This window comes from Oncorhynchus mykiss, chromosome 5, assembly GCF_057628025.1.
Source record: "Oncorhynchus mykiss isolate SJ-2025 chromosome 5, ASM5762802v1, whole genome shotgun sequence".
Taxonomy (NCBI): domain Eukaryota; kingdom Metazoa; phylum Chordata; class Actinopteri; order Salmoniformes; family Salmonidae; genus Oncorhynchus; species Oncorhynchus mykiss.
Window position 1 is genome coordinate 33481192 of NC_143026.1, and position 18114 is coordinate 33499305.

Here is an 18114-nt window from a genome sequence, read left to right on the forward strand (position 1 = left end):
GCCAAGCGAACTAACCCAAGTGCACCCTTTGAGTGTCGGCCAAAAATATAGATTGCAATGTGTGTAGTAGGCTACGCTGCATAAACAAAAGCATCTCTGATTGCATTTGGCAATAGGTACATTTTATTTTTAAGTGCATCTATACAAACAAGATAATTGAATTGAAAATATTTTTATATCATCTTCGTAATTAAACTTCAAAATGTATACCGTGTTTGAGTGTGTGTTTGTGTGTGCGTGACATTGTGGTACTAGAATGTCAATATCCTCATCCTCATCAATAACAAACCAAATTCTATATACATTGTACTCAAAGTATGCATTTCAGAAAAATAAACATAGGATGGTCAATATCATTAAGCATTCAAGAACCAAAAAACAACACTGATAAAAACACTTAAGCATTGGCCAGAATGAGAAATTGACTAGAAGCAACTATTTAAATGATACAATTTAGTTCTATATTTTTAGCTTTATTTAAGGCAAGTCAGTTAAGAGCAAATTCTTATTTTCAATGACAGCCTGTTCAGGGTCAGAACGACAGATTTGTACCCTTGTCAGCTCAGGGGTTTGAACTTGCAACGTTCCAGTTACTAGTCCAATGCTCTAACCACTAGGCTACCCTGCCACCCCATCAACAAATGTGTTAACTGTTTCTCCAGTGAAGTACTACAATCTATGTGTCACCAAACAAATTCATACAATTATTAATTACTTTTTGTATGAGACACTCCCCACTGGGCACACCACATCATTTCAAAGTGAACATTTGGGTAATATTTGGTTGAGAGACACTCAAAAAGACAGCCAGAAATGTGTTGAATTCCCAACTTGTTATTACTATGCTTTCAGCCATCTAAAATCCCAACCAAATTCCAATGGAAAGACAATGTCAGATAATCTCTATTCATACAACAATATAATGTGTTATCACTGTTCTTCATGTAATAGCACAACCAAATGACCTGGATTGCAGTTGAGATTACATAAAAAATGTTGGAACTGATCAATGCTGTTTGAGATTCTGCACGTTATTAAAGAAATTGTGAAGCTCTCCACAGACCTGCAACCTTTGCATGCTATCATCTTGAACATGCATACGTTCTATGATGACATAAGAAGACATTTATAGTACAGTAACCTCAAAATGTGGCCATTGGTGTGTTACTCATTTTAACATTGAATAAATACTGTTATATTAGTTTGTAAGATAGCGTTAATTTTAGGCTATTTGCTGTATTGCTAAAGTGATATTGAATTGTGTTTGGTCAACACAACCAAATATCAACATTTGAAAAATATGTATATTTTGTGCCAGTAGTCAGTCTGGCTTTAATTCCAGTTTGTCTCCATATAAAACAGAAATTGAATCTAAAGAATGGGACTAAATCAAATCAAACTTTATTTAAAGTTTGATTTGATTTAGTCTTATTCATTAACTTAGATTTTTGGTTGAGAAGGGGACATGAATCCAACAAATGCTTTTTTTATTTGTAGGCAAACTGGAATTCAAGCCAAACTATGTCAGTGGCACAGATGGAAATACCAAAGCAGAAGCTACATCTCCTTCAAATGTTGATATTTGGTTGTGTTGACAACTAAACACAATTCAATATCCAGTTTGTCTAGAGTTTTCCCTGTTAGTTAACACTATCAAAGGTTTCCCTTTACTGTGGCAATTGTGGTCGAATCAATGCAATATTAGTCACATTTAATGCAACATACCGAAACAAAACAAACTATGCAAGACTTAGCATGCAAAACAAACTATGCAAGAGATTTTGTTGTAGGCAGACCTCATCGGAGTAGGATTCTATTGCACATGACTCAGCCCGTACACTACACAGACCCATGCGGCATAACCAATCAGAGCTGTAGTAGGCCTATATACAAATAGACCATTGCCATATATGGATCTGTGCCGTTTACTTTGAACTGGACTGTGTTTACAGCACGAGTGGTCTTAAGTAGATGCACTTGTTTTGAGATCAAAGTGAGAGCTGCATGTAGCCACGTGTGCACATTTTGTTCATATCCTTTACCAGTTAGTGAGTTAATAGCCCAGTTATAGATCATTTGTAGTCAGCAATAGGGGAGTGATTGCTTCCTGCAAGACCACAAAACGTGCACATTCCTAGACATCTTTGAAAAGCGAGTCAGGTAAAGAGCTTTTTTTGTCTTAAAGGGGCAGTTTTGTATATTGAGACAGGCTTGAATAAGCTAAGTAGCCATTAAGCAGAGGGTAGCATAAATGGTCTGATTCTCTGTAATAACCGTATGGAAATAATAATATATTTTCTTTTATAAAGTGGTTTCTTACATCAAACAACACACACAAAAAAATCAGTCACCTCCTTTTATGAAAGACAAGAGGATAAACAGGTTAATGTCAAGTCCTGCATGGAATGTAGGCCTACATTGAACACCACACATTGGCTGCATGATAGAACAGCTATTTCCATGTTAAAATGTTATGGGATGCATTTTCTCCATTGTTTTTCATGTTAGGCCTACATTATGATCAAATAGCCACAGTAGCCTACTTGGCCACTGTTAAAACTGTAACTTAAAGCAGTAAACACGCGCTGGAAGTTGCACAGAATTTTCACAACCTTGCTTATATGACCTTTGGAATTATTTTGATAGCAACAGTGAATCTATTTATCTATTAAGAGATCTCTCAATAATCAGTCTCACGATAGCACATTGGTAGTAGTCAGTGGAAAATATCAAAGCTAAGCAGGGCTGGGCTTGGTTAAAACCCTGGACCAACGGGTAGCTGTGGATAGATCAACTCTCCAGTACCAGGTACAGCCCAGCCTGTTGTTTTTTTTCTGACATGGATATAAAATTGAAGATCTGATGTTGTTTCAAAGGTACAAATTCAACATATTTTATTCAAGGTTGACTATGTTGAAAATTGGTTGGAATGATGACATAATTCTGTGGTTGAAATGTCACCCTCAAAACAACAGTTGATAACTTTTTCAAATCCAATGTATTTCCCACATCACAATACGTTGACAAATTACGTTGAAACAACGTTGATTTAACCATTTTGTGCTGTGGATCATACTATAACAATTAGACCATGATCTCTCTTGTGAGAGTTTTCTACTCTTATTCATATACATTTGTATGTACTTGCATACTGAATACATAATTATATTTAAATCAGCCTTGTTGATGGAAACATCATGGGGAACATGGGGAAGCCCTCAGGTTAAAGTGCTGTGCATTGCCGTGCCAGAATGGTACTGTAGTCTTTGTTTCAACATGCCACACTTTGTCTTTGTTTCTCAACATCAGAACCTGGGAAATGGCCCTTTTTGCATTTAATCAAGATAACTGTACCTAAGCTCACAGCACCAAGACTGAAAGTTAAGCTGAGTTATCAATTCACATGGGTTCCTTTCATGTAGAAGGTCTCAAAGTGCAAATTGAAGATAGACTGACGTGCACAGGGAGGAGGTTTTTCATGAAAGACCAAGTGCTGGTTGGGTGAAAAACCTGGCCCTTTGATGCAACCCCTTGACACTGGCGATGAGAAAGACTGAGGAAAGCGAGGGGGGGGGGGGGGGGGGGTTCCAAACATATGGTAGAAAACAATGACTTAGAGAATGTTTCTCTTCATCCTGGTCCTGGGGACCCAAAAGGATTCACATTTTTGTTTTTGCCCTAGGACTACACACATGATTCCACCAATCAAAGGCTTATGATGAGTTGGTTATTTGAATCAGGTGTGTAGTGCTAGGGAAACAGCAAAAATGTGCACCCTTTTGAGAGTATTTCCTATAGTTTTGATTAGATTTGTGACTAAAAATCCCTTTCAAATAAGAATAGAGCATTGCCACTTTCCCAATATCAAAGGTGTAGGTAAATGTGAACATTATGTTACAGGCAGAATGTTTTCAAGGGGCACCAAAGGATAATACTGGCTGGATATAATATATACAAGCATGCAGACAGTTTGGCAGACAGTTATAAAATGATTAAGGGGCAAAGAATACAATGTAAACAAAGTTCACCATTTTTGTATCTCAGAAAACTGTGAGTTATTAGAAAATGGTTTTAAGTGTGTTGTAAAGTGCCACGGAGTATTCCAACAAACAGTAGCAGCAATATTAACACCATGGACATTAGTTACATAAATATTCAGTTGCATCTATATATTTACAATACATGCATGCTTCCTTCTTTAGAATTGCTGCTTTAAAGGATTACATTGTCACAAAAGTTAATATTCTCACTGTTTAAACGTGTCCAATTTAACAAAGACATATCTAAAATGTTTAAACATGGAGTTAAAATAAGTATTTCTTAATAAAATGCTGTAGTTGTTATCCAGCAAAGTGTACCTATTATGCTGTTCACATTTTAGTCATTTAGCAGCGGCTCTTACCCAGAGCAACTTACAGGAGCAATTAGGCTTAAGTGCCTTGCTCAAGGACATTCAACAGATTTTTCACCTAGTCAGCTTGAGGATTCAAACCAGCGACCTTTCGGTTACTGGCCTAACTAACCCTTAACAGTTAAACTACCTGCCAAATCCTGTTGTTAAATACTGTGAAATAATAATGTGTGTTATGGTCCCTCCTTGTAAGTTAAATGATATGTACAGAACTTAACTTGTTTGTATACTTAAGTAATCTAACTAAACAAGATTTTTAAAACAGTAAAATGTATCATGTAGATATATTAAATAGTAGTAGTATCCAGCATCACTATGTCTGCAGTAAGTAAATTAGACAAAGATTGGACTGTTTTAAGCATAAATTGAGCATGAATAGAGAAAACAGATAAAAACACAGTATGTGTCAGTAAGCTCAGAACCCTAGAGCTGACTAATGCCAGACAGCTGTAACAGGTGCCACGATCAGAGAATATGATCAGGGGAGTCCTTTCTTAGACGTAGGCTCCATTGCGCCACTGCAAAGCCAATGGGACAAAAAGCTTCAGCAGTGATGGATCCAACGATGCAGCGATCTGGGGGAAGGCTCTCTCCGTTCACCCACCCTCTCTCTTTCTCTCCGAGGAGAGAATCTCTCTCTCCTTCTGTCCCTCTCACACCACTGTGCTGACAGATGGGTCGGACAAGTTGAGCTGGCCCGTGATGTCGGTGGGTGGGTACTGCTGCAGAGATGGAGAGAACATGAGAAAAACAGAGCCATAGTCAGTCCCCTACAAAATCCCTAAACAAAACTGCTATAGAAAATAACACCTCTGCTCCATTTCAGTCAAAATCATCAAAGCAGAGGTGTTTTATAACCCCCGAAAGGCAGTGTGGTTAGGAAAGGTGGAAACATTTTGGTTCCATTGTTGTGTCCTCAGATTAGTACAGTGCAGCCATTGGTCTACATGTGCTAGTTGCTTGCTCTGCCTGAGGAGGGTTATCATATGACTACAGTGGAGTGGAGGTAAGGCCCAGAGAAAAGAGCACATTTGAATCAGCCAAAGGTAATCTCAACCCTACATGACTGACTTGGCAATCATTTACCCCCTTGGATAAAATAAGACAGCTTGATTGACCCACAGTCATTTGCACACAGACCGGGTTTTATTTTTAGCAGCTAAACTGAGAGAAAAATATGAATTATGATTAATCCCCAGTGCAATCTTGGCTGGTTCACATCGCTATCCAGTTGGACTCTTACTTCCAGTCCATATTTCACTGTACTCCTCCTGAGAAGCAGAGTGGTTGGTTTTAATGGGCATCTACAGTGCTGGGTAGCAACATACCCAGCTCCATGCAGGTGCTCAGTTACTATGGCAACTGTGACTTTGGGATTGTGTAACCTAATGTCATTGATTGTGTAATTCGTCATGAGCTTCATGGCAGGTAACATACTTGAAAATGGTAAGGATGGTTCCTTTAGCAATTGACAAAGAAACAGTATCACTAACCACTGCAATTGCTGTGGATTGTTCCTTATCCATTGCAAATATGGCCATTAACTGATCTTGCAAAATATAGAGATTGTTTTTTGTGAAGTTTGTTGCCTTCCTATAATCCCATACCATACCACTGTGCTGAATCATGCTCTCTACGAGACATGCTGTTTTCATCAACGTTGTTTCCAGCACGTCAAATCAAAATCCAACTTACTTTGCCATGGATTCTGATTTATAGTATAAAAGTTGGAGAAACCTAATTCACAACACTTTTTCAAACTGTGATAAGACAAATGGCTTAAACATGTTTTTGTACTTTAAGAGGTCTTCCTTTTCAGAACAGGGACACTTCAGTACAAGCCAATCATAATCCACCGTGTACCTCCATCCATCCTCACAAAAATCCCAAATGTAATTTCTGATGCCTGTCAATTTCGCAAATCAGCAAATTCAAAACGATTATTTTAGGTGTTGGTGGTTGTGTCTCTCGTTTGAATCTGTGTTGATGCTTTTCTTCAAGCATTCAAGCATATTGAGCTATATAAGTTGTTATGATGCAACTACTACGCTAAGTCAAGGGTCAACATCATCATAGGGTAATACAAATAAAAAATACTGATGATTTTTCACTAATAGTTAGCAAAGGACTTATCACTTAGATCTAAGAGTTGCATCATCACAAGACTTACAGGCCCCTGTTAAGATGTCCACATGTGGACCTACTTCGGGGGCTGCTGTTAGTGGTATCTTTTAGAGCACCCCCTACTGGCCGAAGGTGGACCAGCAAAAGCGAGACACTTCAATACATCAATATTATGGCCACTACCACAATGACTTTTGAACTACTTCAATAATAATATATCTTACTGCTACTACTACTATTTCTACTGCAACTACTACTTCTACTACTACTATTACTACTACTACTGACAACAATAACATTAATTCACATGCTTGTAGAGGGAGGGAGAGAGGAGCAGTGTGGCATGTGGGTGAGGGACACTGACACTCAAAAGTCCATTAATAACCATTAATATAAAAGAAGAACACTTATATAAAATCAAAATAATAGTCAAAGACTGAGGATGGTACATCTTTGGTTATAATCTTATTATAACCTATGTGGTCTCTCTTTTTCACCATGGATGTGCGTAAGAACTCCCAAACCACCATCCCAACCCTCCCACAAACAGCAACAATGGTCATTCCATCTTCTCCATTCCAATAGTTGAGACCAAGTCTATAGAAAAACTCCAAGAGAGAGTGAGTATTGATTTGGATCAAAGAAGTAACATCAATGTAAATGTCAGACATACTAGATATAAGACCAAGGGGAAAAGAGAGAGAAATCAAACAGAAACAGACCAAGAGAGACCTTTTCGACATGTTTGATTGGGCCAGTAAGTAGTCAAGGAAAAACAAAATGCTTTGATATCTACTGTGAAACTCTAAGCTAAATCCGAATTGACCATAGCTGGTTAACTCAGATTTGGTCATCAGCCAGCTATGTCTGGGTGAACAGCAGGACAGAGAATGTTGCAGGTCACTGGATTGTCAGGCCACTGTGGAGGAGCCTCCTCACCAGCAATGAGCAGGCCCTTCCAACTGGACTGTGGAGGAAATGAGAGAGCATCACACTCTTATTGTGCTGCAGCGAGGCCCCCATAGAAAGAGAGGTAGATAAAGCCTGAGTTCTTTTTACAGTGGGTCTAAGCTGCTTATACAAGAAAAGCGTGATGTTTCAAAGATTCTCAAGCCGAGAAAGGCGGCAAAGAGAGGAAGACAATAGATCCACCTGCATTCACCACCTAGAAATAGACCCTAAAAAGCATGCAAAATGGACACCACAAGGACATTGAAATAAATCCTTTCGTCAGACAATATGGTTACAAACATGACAAAGTAAACATGACAAATCAAAAGTAGACAGACTAGATCTAATAACATGACTCCATGAGGAAAACCCTGAAATAGATGGTCTGTTGGTAAAAATCGACATGTTAGTTTGTTTCCAGAACGGTTGACTGACTTTGGCAAATGGCAGGACGTTGGCGCATGCTTTGAAATCAAAACCAACAACGACTGAAACAAAACAAGAAGAAGTGCGGGATTTAAGTGTATAAAAAATGGATTGAACAGAAGGATCAGGCAATCAAAGGAACAAGAGACAAACACAATTACACACACACATACACACACTACAAAATCACCAAGAGACAAATTGGTCAAAACCACGTCCATATCATTGGCAGGAAGGAAGAGCAGCCCAAACAAGCAAGACAGACTGCTGCGTTGCCCCTCCTCCAGTACTACACCCACTAATCCCATGAAGCCAGCCTGGCCCGGCCCTGCATTTGCTCTCCCCACAGCCAGCACACCAGCTCCAACCCCTGACCTGCTCTGCATCCTGCACTGCTACCTAGCATCCTGCATCCTGTCTGCCTACAGATGGCGTCTGGTTGGATGGCTGATCGATGGCAGACTGACAGACATGTGGCCATGGCTGCTGCTGAGCCATGTAGGATGGGTGAGAGGAATGGGGCTCTGGCAATTAAAAGATGGGAATGGTGATAGAAAAGACCTGAAGAAAAGGGAGAGATTGAGAGAGAAGAGGAGACAGAGGTAGAGAAAAAGAGAGAGAAGAGAGGGAAGAGTAAGGGAAGATGATGTTCCCTTCTTCATCTCCTTACCGTGTCTTTGGACGACCTACGTCTCTTGATGCTGGAGGCCAGGGAGGTACTGATGGACCTAAAAGAGGCTTTCTTTTTGGGGTCGGGGGGCTCTGCTCTACCACTTTTCCTATCCTAAAATAAATATATGTAGAACAGTTATTCATATTCTTGGGGTGGAGTGATACCTTGGTCTCAGTCTCACCCATCCACCCACTCACCCTCTCTCCACACCCTCCCTCCCCCTTCCCTTTCACTGTCTGAAGCGATATGAGGGTGAGTGTCCTGGCCCAAAGTAGTCTCTATTGGACATTGGAGGCAACAAGAGATTTGCTCCGCTTTCAAGGGTGGGACTGGGACTGTAGTCTGTCTAATCATGTAAGAATGCCTCTACACTGTCGGCTAGGCCATTTCACCATAGTGGGACTGGACATGATGGAAAATCCTTAGCCAAGCACTGACACATCCAAATACCCCCATGTCTCTAGAAATGCATTGGAATGGTTTGAGGAGCATGTGTTGACGATACCTGTGCTATGCTGCTTTGACCATCCACTACATCCTACTCACACACTCACTCCAACTTGCACACACCCACACATCAAATAGTCACCTCCACCCCCTTCACCCAAGACACACACCCTTTCAAAGAGAAAATATACATTAGCCAGGTCTGAGGAACAACAAAATAGCCGGTATACCATGTCTATGATGTGTCATAGTCAGCAGAATCAACTGTATTCATTGGATGTGCAAACCCCTGTCCAAGGTCTAGAAAAGCTTGTTATTCCCTCCCACTTATTCCCAAACCCATTTTAACCATATCCTTACATGATATTCACACATCAGTTGTGTTACGTCCCTCCCTCATCCCATCAAAGTGCCCCACAGCTACTCTCAGTCCTCTATAGGTACATGGCAGAGAGAGTGTTTGTGTGAAAAAGCTCATATTAAGGTATTCTTACATCCTGAGTCTCTAGAGAGGAAGAGGGCTGCGTAGGGGGGAGAAAAGAAAAAATAAATAAACATCTGTCGTCTTGCTATTAGATCGTTATTACTTTAAGATCCATAAGCAAAGCCAAGGGAACCAAACGAGCGGGAAGAAAAGCTGGCAAAGGAAACAACCACATTGAAAGCCATGCAGTAAAAACAAAAGGTGCTCTACAAGGCAGGGGAGCCGCCAAAATGCATACCAACATAAGATAAACAACAGATAGGTAATATATCATTTAAGCCCCTTGAGTCATTATACCGGTGGTTGGGTATAATGGAAATTCCCCCCACACCCTAGGGAGTGAAATAATAATGGTTTATGGAATAGTATACTGTATGTACTATATACAGTACATTAGTAAATGGAGTTAGAGCGGGGATTGGCCCTGGAATGGAGAAGTACGAGAAATTTTGGTTAGGTAGGTAGGTAGTATGTGAGGTTTTGGTCATGCGTTTGTGAGGTCTGGATGGGGATGGTTAGCTAGGTGAATGGGTAAGAGATGTAGAGAGTAGGATGCATTAGTCGTAGGGGTTAGGGAGGCCCTAGGCCTAGATGAATGGGTATGAGATGTAGAGTAAGGTGAATTAGTCGTAGGGTATGGGGAGGACTTTAGGGCGGGGCAGTGTGAATTTCAGCTGAGAGCATGCAGAAAGGGGCATGGGAGGATGGGAAGAGCTTGGCAGGGTTGGTAAGGGAAAGAGATAGAAGAGGAGACAAATAACATAAAGCATGACATTCAATCCAGGCCAGCACTGGACCAACACAGAACATCCCCTGTCATCAGGTTACATGACTGGGCCTCTGTTTGAGCCATCCCCAGTCTCTTAATGCCACAGCATTAAGAAGTGCTGTTCTATTGGGTGGTGTGGAAGATTGATGGAGCTGACTGGCTGAGGAGTGATGGACAGGTCACCACTCCGCTCTGAGAGAGAAAAAAGTCAAATAAAATGTATTTCCTGTTGGAAGATGACATCTAGACGTTAGTCAATGGTCAAAGTCACCTCATGTTAAAACTCCATCAATGAGGTCATGATGAGGCATAGAGACATTTAGATATAAACAAGACAATGCTCATTGCCCAGGCAACTCAAAGGATTTAGTATTTTAAATTTTTTTGTAAAAATGGTTTCTTCTTCTTGTACTTTTCAGCGTAGACTATCCAGGTCTCACATGACATCAAGCGATACTGACCGCTGGTGAAGTGCTGCGTTTGCACAGTTCCGGTCATGCAAAGCATGCTGGTCCAACGGAGAAAGAGTCCCACTGGATGCATGTGCAGCGGCTGCCTGTCTCCAATAGGAAACAACAGCCACTGGAGTGCATTAGTTCTAGTTGACATTTCGTTGATCTCACTCCTAATATCTCCTCCACTTTTAGGCAGTGCACTTCTGAATAAGACCTGCTACAACAGAAAAAGCTAACGGCTACAGTAGATACTGCAGCTGCTTTTAAACTAGGGATGAGGACAGATTCAGTTCATGGTGCTTTTTCAGTAGATACAAGCTAACAAAGGTGGTGAGGGTTTGGGTGAATTCCAATTCAATTCAATCAATTCAGGAAGTGACTTGAAATTCCAAATGGAATTTAGCCCAACCCTGGAATGGTTGGTTAGTTGTTGGAGATGAGACTAAGGCGTAATCAATTCAGAGCAGAAACAGTGTGAAGGATATGACAGACTCAAACAGGTTATTCAGAAGTGCACATACTCTGGAGGTACCGGTGTTTGGAAAGCGGGCATATACAAACACTTTGCATATGCACAGAAGAATAAAAACACACAAATATAAACATACTAACACACAAACCAACAAACACACAAGCAGTCAAAATGACATCTGGACACCTAGTTGGAGATACCTACAGAGAAAGGAAAGTACACATAAATTGTCACCCAACCCTGCTATTATGATAGTGTGTACTGAATAGTGTGAAATATGTATTTTACTGTACTTCCTCCGTTGAAGCTCAGTAAGTCATCACATTGATGGCCTCCAGAGACATGAGGACAATATGAATAATGTTCATAAAATACTGTATTAGCTTCAATGATTTGCTTGCCTCTACTACTCCAAGCATGACCTCACTACCACTACTCCAAGCATGACCTCACCTCTAATACTCCAAGCATGATCTCACTTCTACAACTCCAAGCATGACTTTACCTCTACTACTCCAAGCACGATCTCACGTATACTACTCCAAGCATGACCTCACTACCACTACTCCAAGCATGACCTCACCTCTAATACTCCAAGCATGATCTCACTTCTACAACTCCAAGCATGACTTTACCTCTACTACTCCAAGCACGATCTCACGTATACTACTCCAAGCATGACCTCACTTCTACTACTCCAAGCATGACCTCACTACCACTACTCCAAGCATGACCTCACCTCTAATACTCCAAGCATGATCTCACTTCTACAACTCCAAGCATGACTTTACCTCTACTACTCCAAGCATGACCTCACTACCACTACTCCAAGCATGACCTCACCTCTAATACTCCAAGCATGATCTCACTTCTACAACTCCAAGCATGACTTTACCTCTACTACTCCAAGCATGACCTCACTACCACTACTCCAAGCATGACCTCACCTCTAATACTCCAAGCATGATCTCACTTCTACAACTCCAAGCATGACTTTACCTCTACTACTCCAAGCATGACCTCACTACCACTACTCCAAGCATGACCTCACCTCTAATACTCCAAGCATGATCTCACTTCTACAACTCCAAGCATGACTTTACCTCTACTACTCCAAGCACGATCTCACTTCTACTACTCCAAGCATGACCTCACTTCTACTACTCCAAGCATGACCTCACTTCTACTACTCCAAGTATGACCTCACTTCTACTACTCCAAGCATGACTTTACCTCTACTACTCCAAGAATGACCTCACTTCTACTACTCCAAGCATGACCTCACTTCTACTACTCCAAGCATGACCTCACTTCTACTACTCCAAGCATGACCTCATTTCCACTACTCCAAGCACGATCTCATTTCTACTACTCCAAGCATGATCTCATTTCCACTACTCCAAGCATAAACCCCCATTTAAGGAATAAGAGCAGAAAACTGTAGTTTGTGAACCCCACATTAGCTCCAGGCCCTATTGAGAATGATTCTGTGTATGATTTACATGGATGGAGCCATCATTGATCACTAGTGCAAAAATTATTCAGAAACCGTGTCAATAAAACCTTGTCTAAAACACAGATGTTACGCAGACCAACAGTTTGTGTGTCCTTTTCCTTTCTCAGTGGGCGCCTGCATGCATTTGTCTGCTGTATGTGCCTATACATGTAGACAGACATGAAGACAACAGTTACATCCAGTAGTAAGGTAGATGACAGACAGTCTCGGAAGGACATTGATTTGCTGACACACACTGGAGACTGTGATCTTACCGTACCTTCTTCCAGCCCTGCTGTCAATACAACAGGTGTACCACTGACCTTTTGTGAGTGCTTAACAAAGAGTCAGCATGGGGAGGCTGGCTGCCAGAGCCACATCACAGGCTCACATTGTCCACTGCCGCCTCGTCTGCTCCCGTCAACCCCCTCCCCCGTACCCCCACGCCGAGCTCCTCCTGCTGCTGGAAAGCCAGCGCAGTGAGGGTGGGGGCGGGGGGGGGGGGGGGGGGGGGGGGCAGGATGATGCGAAGTAAGGGCGAAAGAGGAAGTTGGAAGGCCACCAATGCTTCACAGTGGAAGATATTGGAGTTAAGGGAAAATCATGTTCTTCAGCAACGAGCCGGACTGAGGAGCGAGCGCATAACTCAACTGTAGCTGGAATGATTTTGCCTGATTAGCTTTAGACGACCACTGTTTTGAAACGAGTTACTGACCCGCAGGCTTTTCCTGAGAGGACTCTCATGTTCTGTGTCCATAAACAGTGTAGGGGAGCGGGGATTCTGGGGGATGGAGTGATGTAAATACTGGAGAAGTATAAACATCAAGCGTAGGAGAGTCGGGGTCAGAAATGATAGTGTAACAGCACACTGTTACAGCTATCAAAAAGCATGAGATTTATCTGAGTATCTCATAGTTATGTGAGAATCTCTTTATTACCTTATTCCCCTGCATGTCCTCATCATCTGACCTTACAAAGCTTAAAAGTGTTTTAGCAGCAGTGCATAAAGCCTAATTCACACCCTACACAGGCATGCAATGCAACAACGCAATTAGCTACGCAAAATGGCCGTTCTGCGGAGTTGCGTTGCATTATACATTTTGGGCTGCACACTTTTCCATATTTTTGCAACGCAAGTACGCAGAAGGGCCATTTTGCGTAGCTAATTGCGTTCTTGCGTTGCATACGTGCTAAGGTAAGTGTAAGGCTTAACTGGCTCATGCCATGAACGTGGAATGCATATTTTTGTTTCAGATTTTCTTATGTTAAAGCTACTTTTGATTTTAGCTGAACTTTTATTCTAAAAGCAAAGGGTGACGTGGGGTGGAGATGGCTCTTGTCTATGTTACGTACTAACGATGGAGTCATCGATGCGCCCACAGCTTGGCTCCCAGAGGCCTCCTTACTGTCCTGCAGCACAGAGAGGAGACATGGGGGCCGTTGGTCTAAGGGACTGGAAGACGGACCCACGGTGGCCCATGGTAATGCCTTAGGAACAGCTTCATCACTGAATGTGACACAGCAATCCATGAGTGACTATCACCAGTAGGCAACATGGTCAGACAGGATGCTAACAGTGACGGAAAAAAAGGATTGGTCGTACACCTGTATTGGAGGAACCTGCAGGAAGGGCTATGCTGGGCGTGTCTCAGCCCATCTCTGCCCTTCCCCCCCCGGGTGCCAGTGCTTACGGGGGGAAAGAGATGCCATACCTGCAGGTTCTTCCTCCAGACGTTGACGGCCGCAAAGGCCAGCTGCATCTGCTTCCTTCGGGCGTCTTTGTGTCGCTTGTAGGCGATCTCAATAAAGATGAGGAAGATCCCTGCTGCTATGCCTCCAGCCACCAGCATGAACACTCCTGTCAGACAGAGACAGACAGACACAGGGATGGGTGGTGAGTCGCCACTCTGACACTCAGCCGCAACCCACTGACCATGACTGTGTCTGTGTGAATCTAGTCTATACGTCAACGGTTGCCCGTCCTTTCCTCGACCTGCTTCCACTTCACACTGTCCGCTGCAAACCTTGCAAGTTTATATTAGGATCACGGCTATAACAACAAAACTGAGTGTACAAAACATTAGGAACACCTTCCTAATATTTCGACTTGCACCCCCCACAACTCTCTTGCCCTCGGAACAGCCTCAATTCGCCGGGGCATTAACTCTACAAGGTGTTGAAAGCGTTCCACAGTGATGCTGGCCCATGTTGACTCCAATGCTTCCCACAGTTGTGTCAAGTTGGCTGGATGTCCTTTGGGTGGTGGACCATTCTTGATACACACGGGAAACTGTTGAGCGTGAAAAACCCAGCAGAGTTGCAGTTCTTGACACCAACTGGTGTGCCTGTCACCTACTATCATACCCTGTTCAAAGGCACTACAATACTTTGTCTTGCCAATTCACCCTCTGAATGGCACACATACACAATCCATGCCTCAATTGTCTCAATTGTCTTCCTCTACACTGATTGAAGTGGATTTAACAAGTGACATAAATAAGTAATCATAGCATTTACCCATTTACCTGGATTCACCTGGTCAGTCTATGTCATGGAAAGAGCAGGTGTCCTTAATGTTTTGTACACTCAGTGTATAACAACAGTAAACCACAACAAACAACTTTAACACACTTCAAGTAACAAAAAAAATACAGGAAAAAAAGGTATTGGACAAAAAAAGGCTACAGTCTACCTTACCACTGCAGTTTTTGTCCAATCACTTTTAGGTTTCTCAAAACCCAAAAGGGAAACCCTACCTGCCATGTTCTCAAAGGTGAGTGTGGCTGGGGCATTGCTCCGTGAGTCACACTCCTGGTATCTCACCCAGGTTTTATCTAGATCTTCCATGAATCCATTCTCATGGGAACTGCAGGGGTGGGGGGAGTGGGCAAAGAGGTAAGACAGTTAACAAAAAGCCAAGCCATACACTCCAGAAGAGAAATCCCAGAATGCTGGTAACACAGACGACAAACACCAGACTGACTGATAGACTAACAGACAGACAAAGGGCAGGAATGGGGAGATACAGAGAGAGAAGAGAGCTGACACAGCGGTGTCGGATGGTCAAAAAAGGAAAATAAAAAGAGAGAAAAAAAAGAACAACATAAAAACAATGCTGCTTGGGCTGGGACAGACCTGAGAATGGCCAGGGACACATTCTGTTTCCAGGGGCTGTCCTTGCGCATGCCTATGCCAAAGCCCGAACGGAAAAACAGCTCTCCCGTGGTCACCAGGTCGCACTTCTGCGAGGCTTCAAACTCCAGCACCGCAGAGTCCCAGATGAAAGCATGCAGCTTGCTGTTGGGGGGAGGGAGGCAGGGGGGAGGAGGGGGTTACGGTGCAACAGTACAGTGATTGTCACAACACACATTTAAGGCTCCCCTTTGGCCACACAAAGCGTGTGAATCAGCATTACCATCCATGTCTACCGCCGCTTGAAAAATGAAATCCAATGCCGGACGGACGACGGCGCGTCCCCCATTGGATTCCCCACCTCAAAGACGCTCGTCTTGGATAAAGCCTGAAAAAGGGTGCTCCTCAGCTCAACATTAGCTCAACTTTAGAACGCTATTGACACAGTGCATGCGGCCCTGCTCTGAGTCTGAGCCTGGTTCTGTCTTGGCTGGATGATGGGCCTGGACCAGAGGGAACGCTGCAGTAAGACCCTCTGTGTCTCGCTGATCCAGAGGTCCAGAACCCCCAGGTCTGACTGACTGGCCCTCTCTCTTTCTCTCTGACCTCACTGACTATCTGACCAGTTCCGGCCGACACGCCCAGGCCAGGCCGGCCCGGCCAGGACTCACTTGTCGCGCACGGCCTGGATAGCCTCAGCGGCACTCTCGTAGTTGTGCTTCTCCATGTGGCGGTACATGGTGCTAAGCTCCACCTGCCGCCGGAAGTAGATGTCCACAGAGCTCTGCTTCACAGTGGCGTAGATGAACTTGTCTGATGGGTTCCTCAGCTGTTGAAGGATAGGGAGGGTTGGAAGGAACATTACATTCAACACTCACATACACTTTACCAATTCTGGAAATCTGGAAAAATTCAACATTTTGACACTGCACAACCACTTACTTTACAGTATTTTCACCCCCAATAACTTGCGCACCTCGCTAAACTTCCACACATTTTACAGTATGCTACCTAATATCCACAGGTTATGGAGGTAGAGATGTACTGAAAGAGTATCTATATGTATTTAAAGCAGGACTACTTCTTGATGCCCACCCTCGGGTCGTTGATGCCGGTGATGCGCTCCTCAGGCCGGTCCAGCACCAGGAAGGCAGCCAGGTTGGCAGTATACGATGCCACTATGATCATGGCAAAGCCGGCCCACACCATGCCCAAGATTCTCGCTGAGAAGCTGCGCGGCGCGCCTGGATAAGCAAAGCCCATAAAAAGTTAGAACACGTTCACTCTATGAGACAACATATTGAAAGTAAAGTACAGGTCAAAGGTTTGGACACACCTACTCATTCAAGGTTACATTGTAGAATAATAGTGAAGACATCAAAACTATGAAATAACACATACGGAAGGAACTATGTAGTAACCAAAAAAGTGTTAAACAATTCAAAATACAGTTTATATTTTTTTATTTTTTTTATTTAACCTTTATTTAACCAGGAAGGCCAGTTGAGAACAATATCTCATTTACAACTGTACACAGTGTGCGCAAATAAAGTAAGGAGGTAAGGCAATAAATAGGCCAATAGTGGTGAGGTAATTACAATTTAGGGATGAGGTAGGTAGTTGGTTGGATGGGATATTTACAGATGGGCTGTGTACAGCAGCAGCGATCAGTAAGCTACTCTGACAGCTGACGCTTAATGTTAGTGAAGGAGATATACAGTTGAAGTCAGAAGTTTACATACACCTTAGCCAAATACATTTAAACTCAGTTTTTCACAATTCCTGACATTTAATCATAGTACAAATTCCCTGTTTTAGGTCAGTTAGGATCACCACTTTCTCTTAAGAATGTGAAATGTCAGAACAATAGTAGAGAGAATGATTTATTTCAGCTTTTATTTCTTTCATCACATTCCCTGTGGGTCAGAGGTTTATATACACTCAATTAGTATTTGGTAGCATTGCCTTTAAATTATTTTACTTGGGTAAAACGTTTCGGGTAGCCTTCCACAAGCTTCCCACAATAAGTTGGGTGAATTTTGGCCCATTCCTCCTGACAGAGCTGGTGTAACTGAGTCAGATTTGTAGGCCTCCATGCACGCACACGCGTTTTAAGTTCTGCTAACAAATTTTCTATAGTATTGAGGTAAGGGCTTTGTGATGGCCACTCCAATACCTTGACTGTGTTGTCCTTAAGCCATTTTGCCACAACTTTGGAAGTATGCTTGGGGTCATTGTCCATTTGGAAGAACCATTTGCGACCAAGATTTAAATT

General features: G+C 42.6%; 1 protein-coding gene across 9 annotated transcripts in view; it reads right to left on the reverse strand.

Moving 5' to 3' along the window:
• Positions 1–105: 105 nt before the first annotated feature.
• grin1a (glutamate ionotropic receptor NMDA type subunit 1a) overlaps positions 106–18114 on the reverse strand; it is a 39805-nt gene continuing 21796 nt past the window's right edge. For 2 of the 9 annotated variants that reach the window (XM_090234546.1, XM_021602507.3), the window contains 8 exons: positions 16935–17083; positions 16511–16668; positions 15843–16004; positions 15464–15573; positions 14420–14565; positions 9527–9553; positions 8583–8696; positions 106–5133 (listed from right to left, as the gene is read on the reverse strand). In XM_090234546.1, the coding sequence (XP_090090672.1) occupies positions 5065–5133; positions 8583–8696; positions 9527–9553; positions 14420–14565; positions 15464–15573; positions 15843–16004; positions 16511–16668; positions 16935–17083 (935 nt within the window). In that variant the 3' untranslated portion in view covers positions 106–5064. The remainder of the gene's footprint in view (positions 5134–8582; positions 8697–9526; positions 9554–14419; positions 14566–15463; positions 15574–15842; positions 16005–16510; positions 16669–16934; positions 17084–18114) is intronic. The other 7 variants (XM_090234549.1, XM_021602514.3, XM_090234550.1 and 4 more) reach the window with 4 other exon arrangements.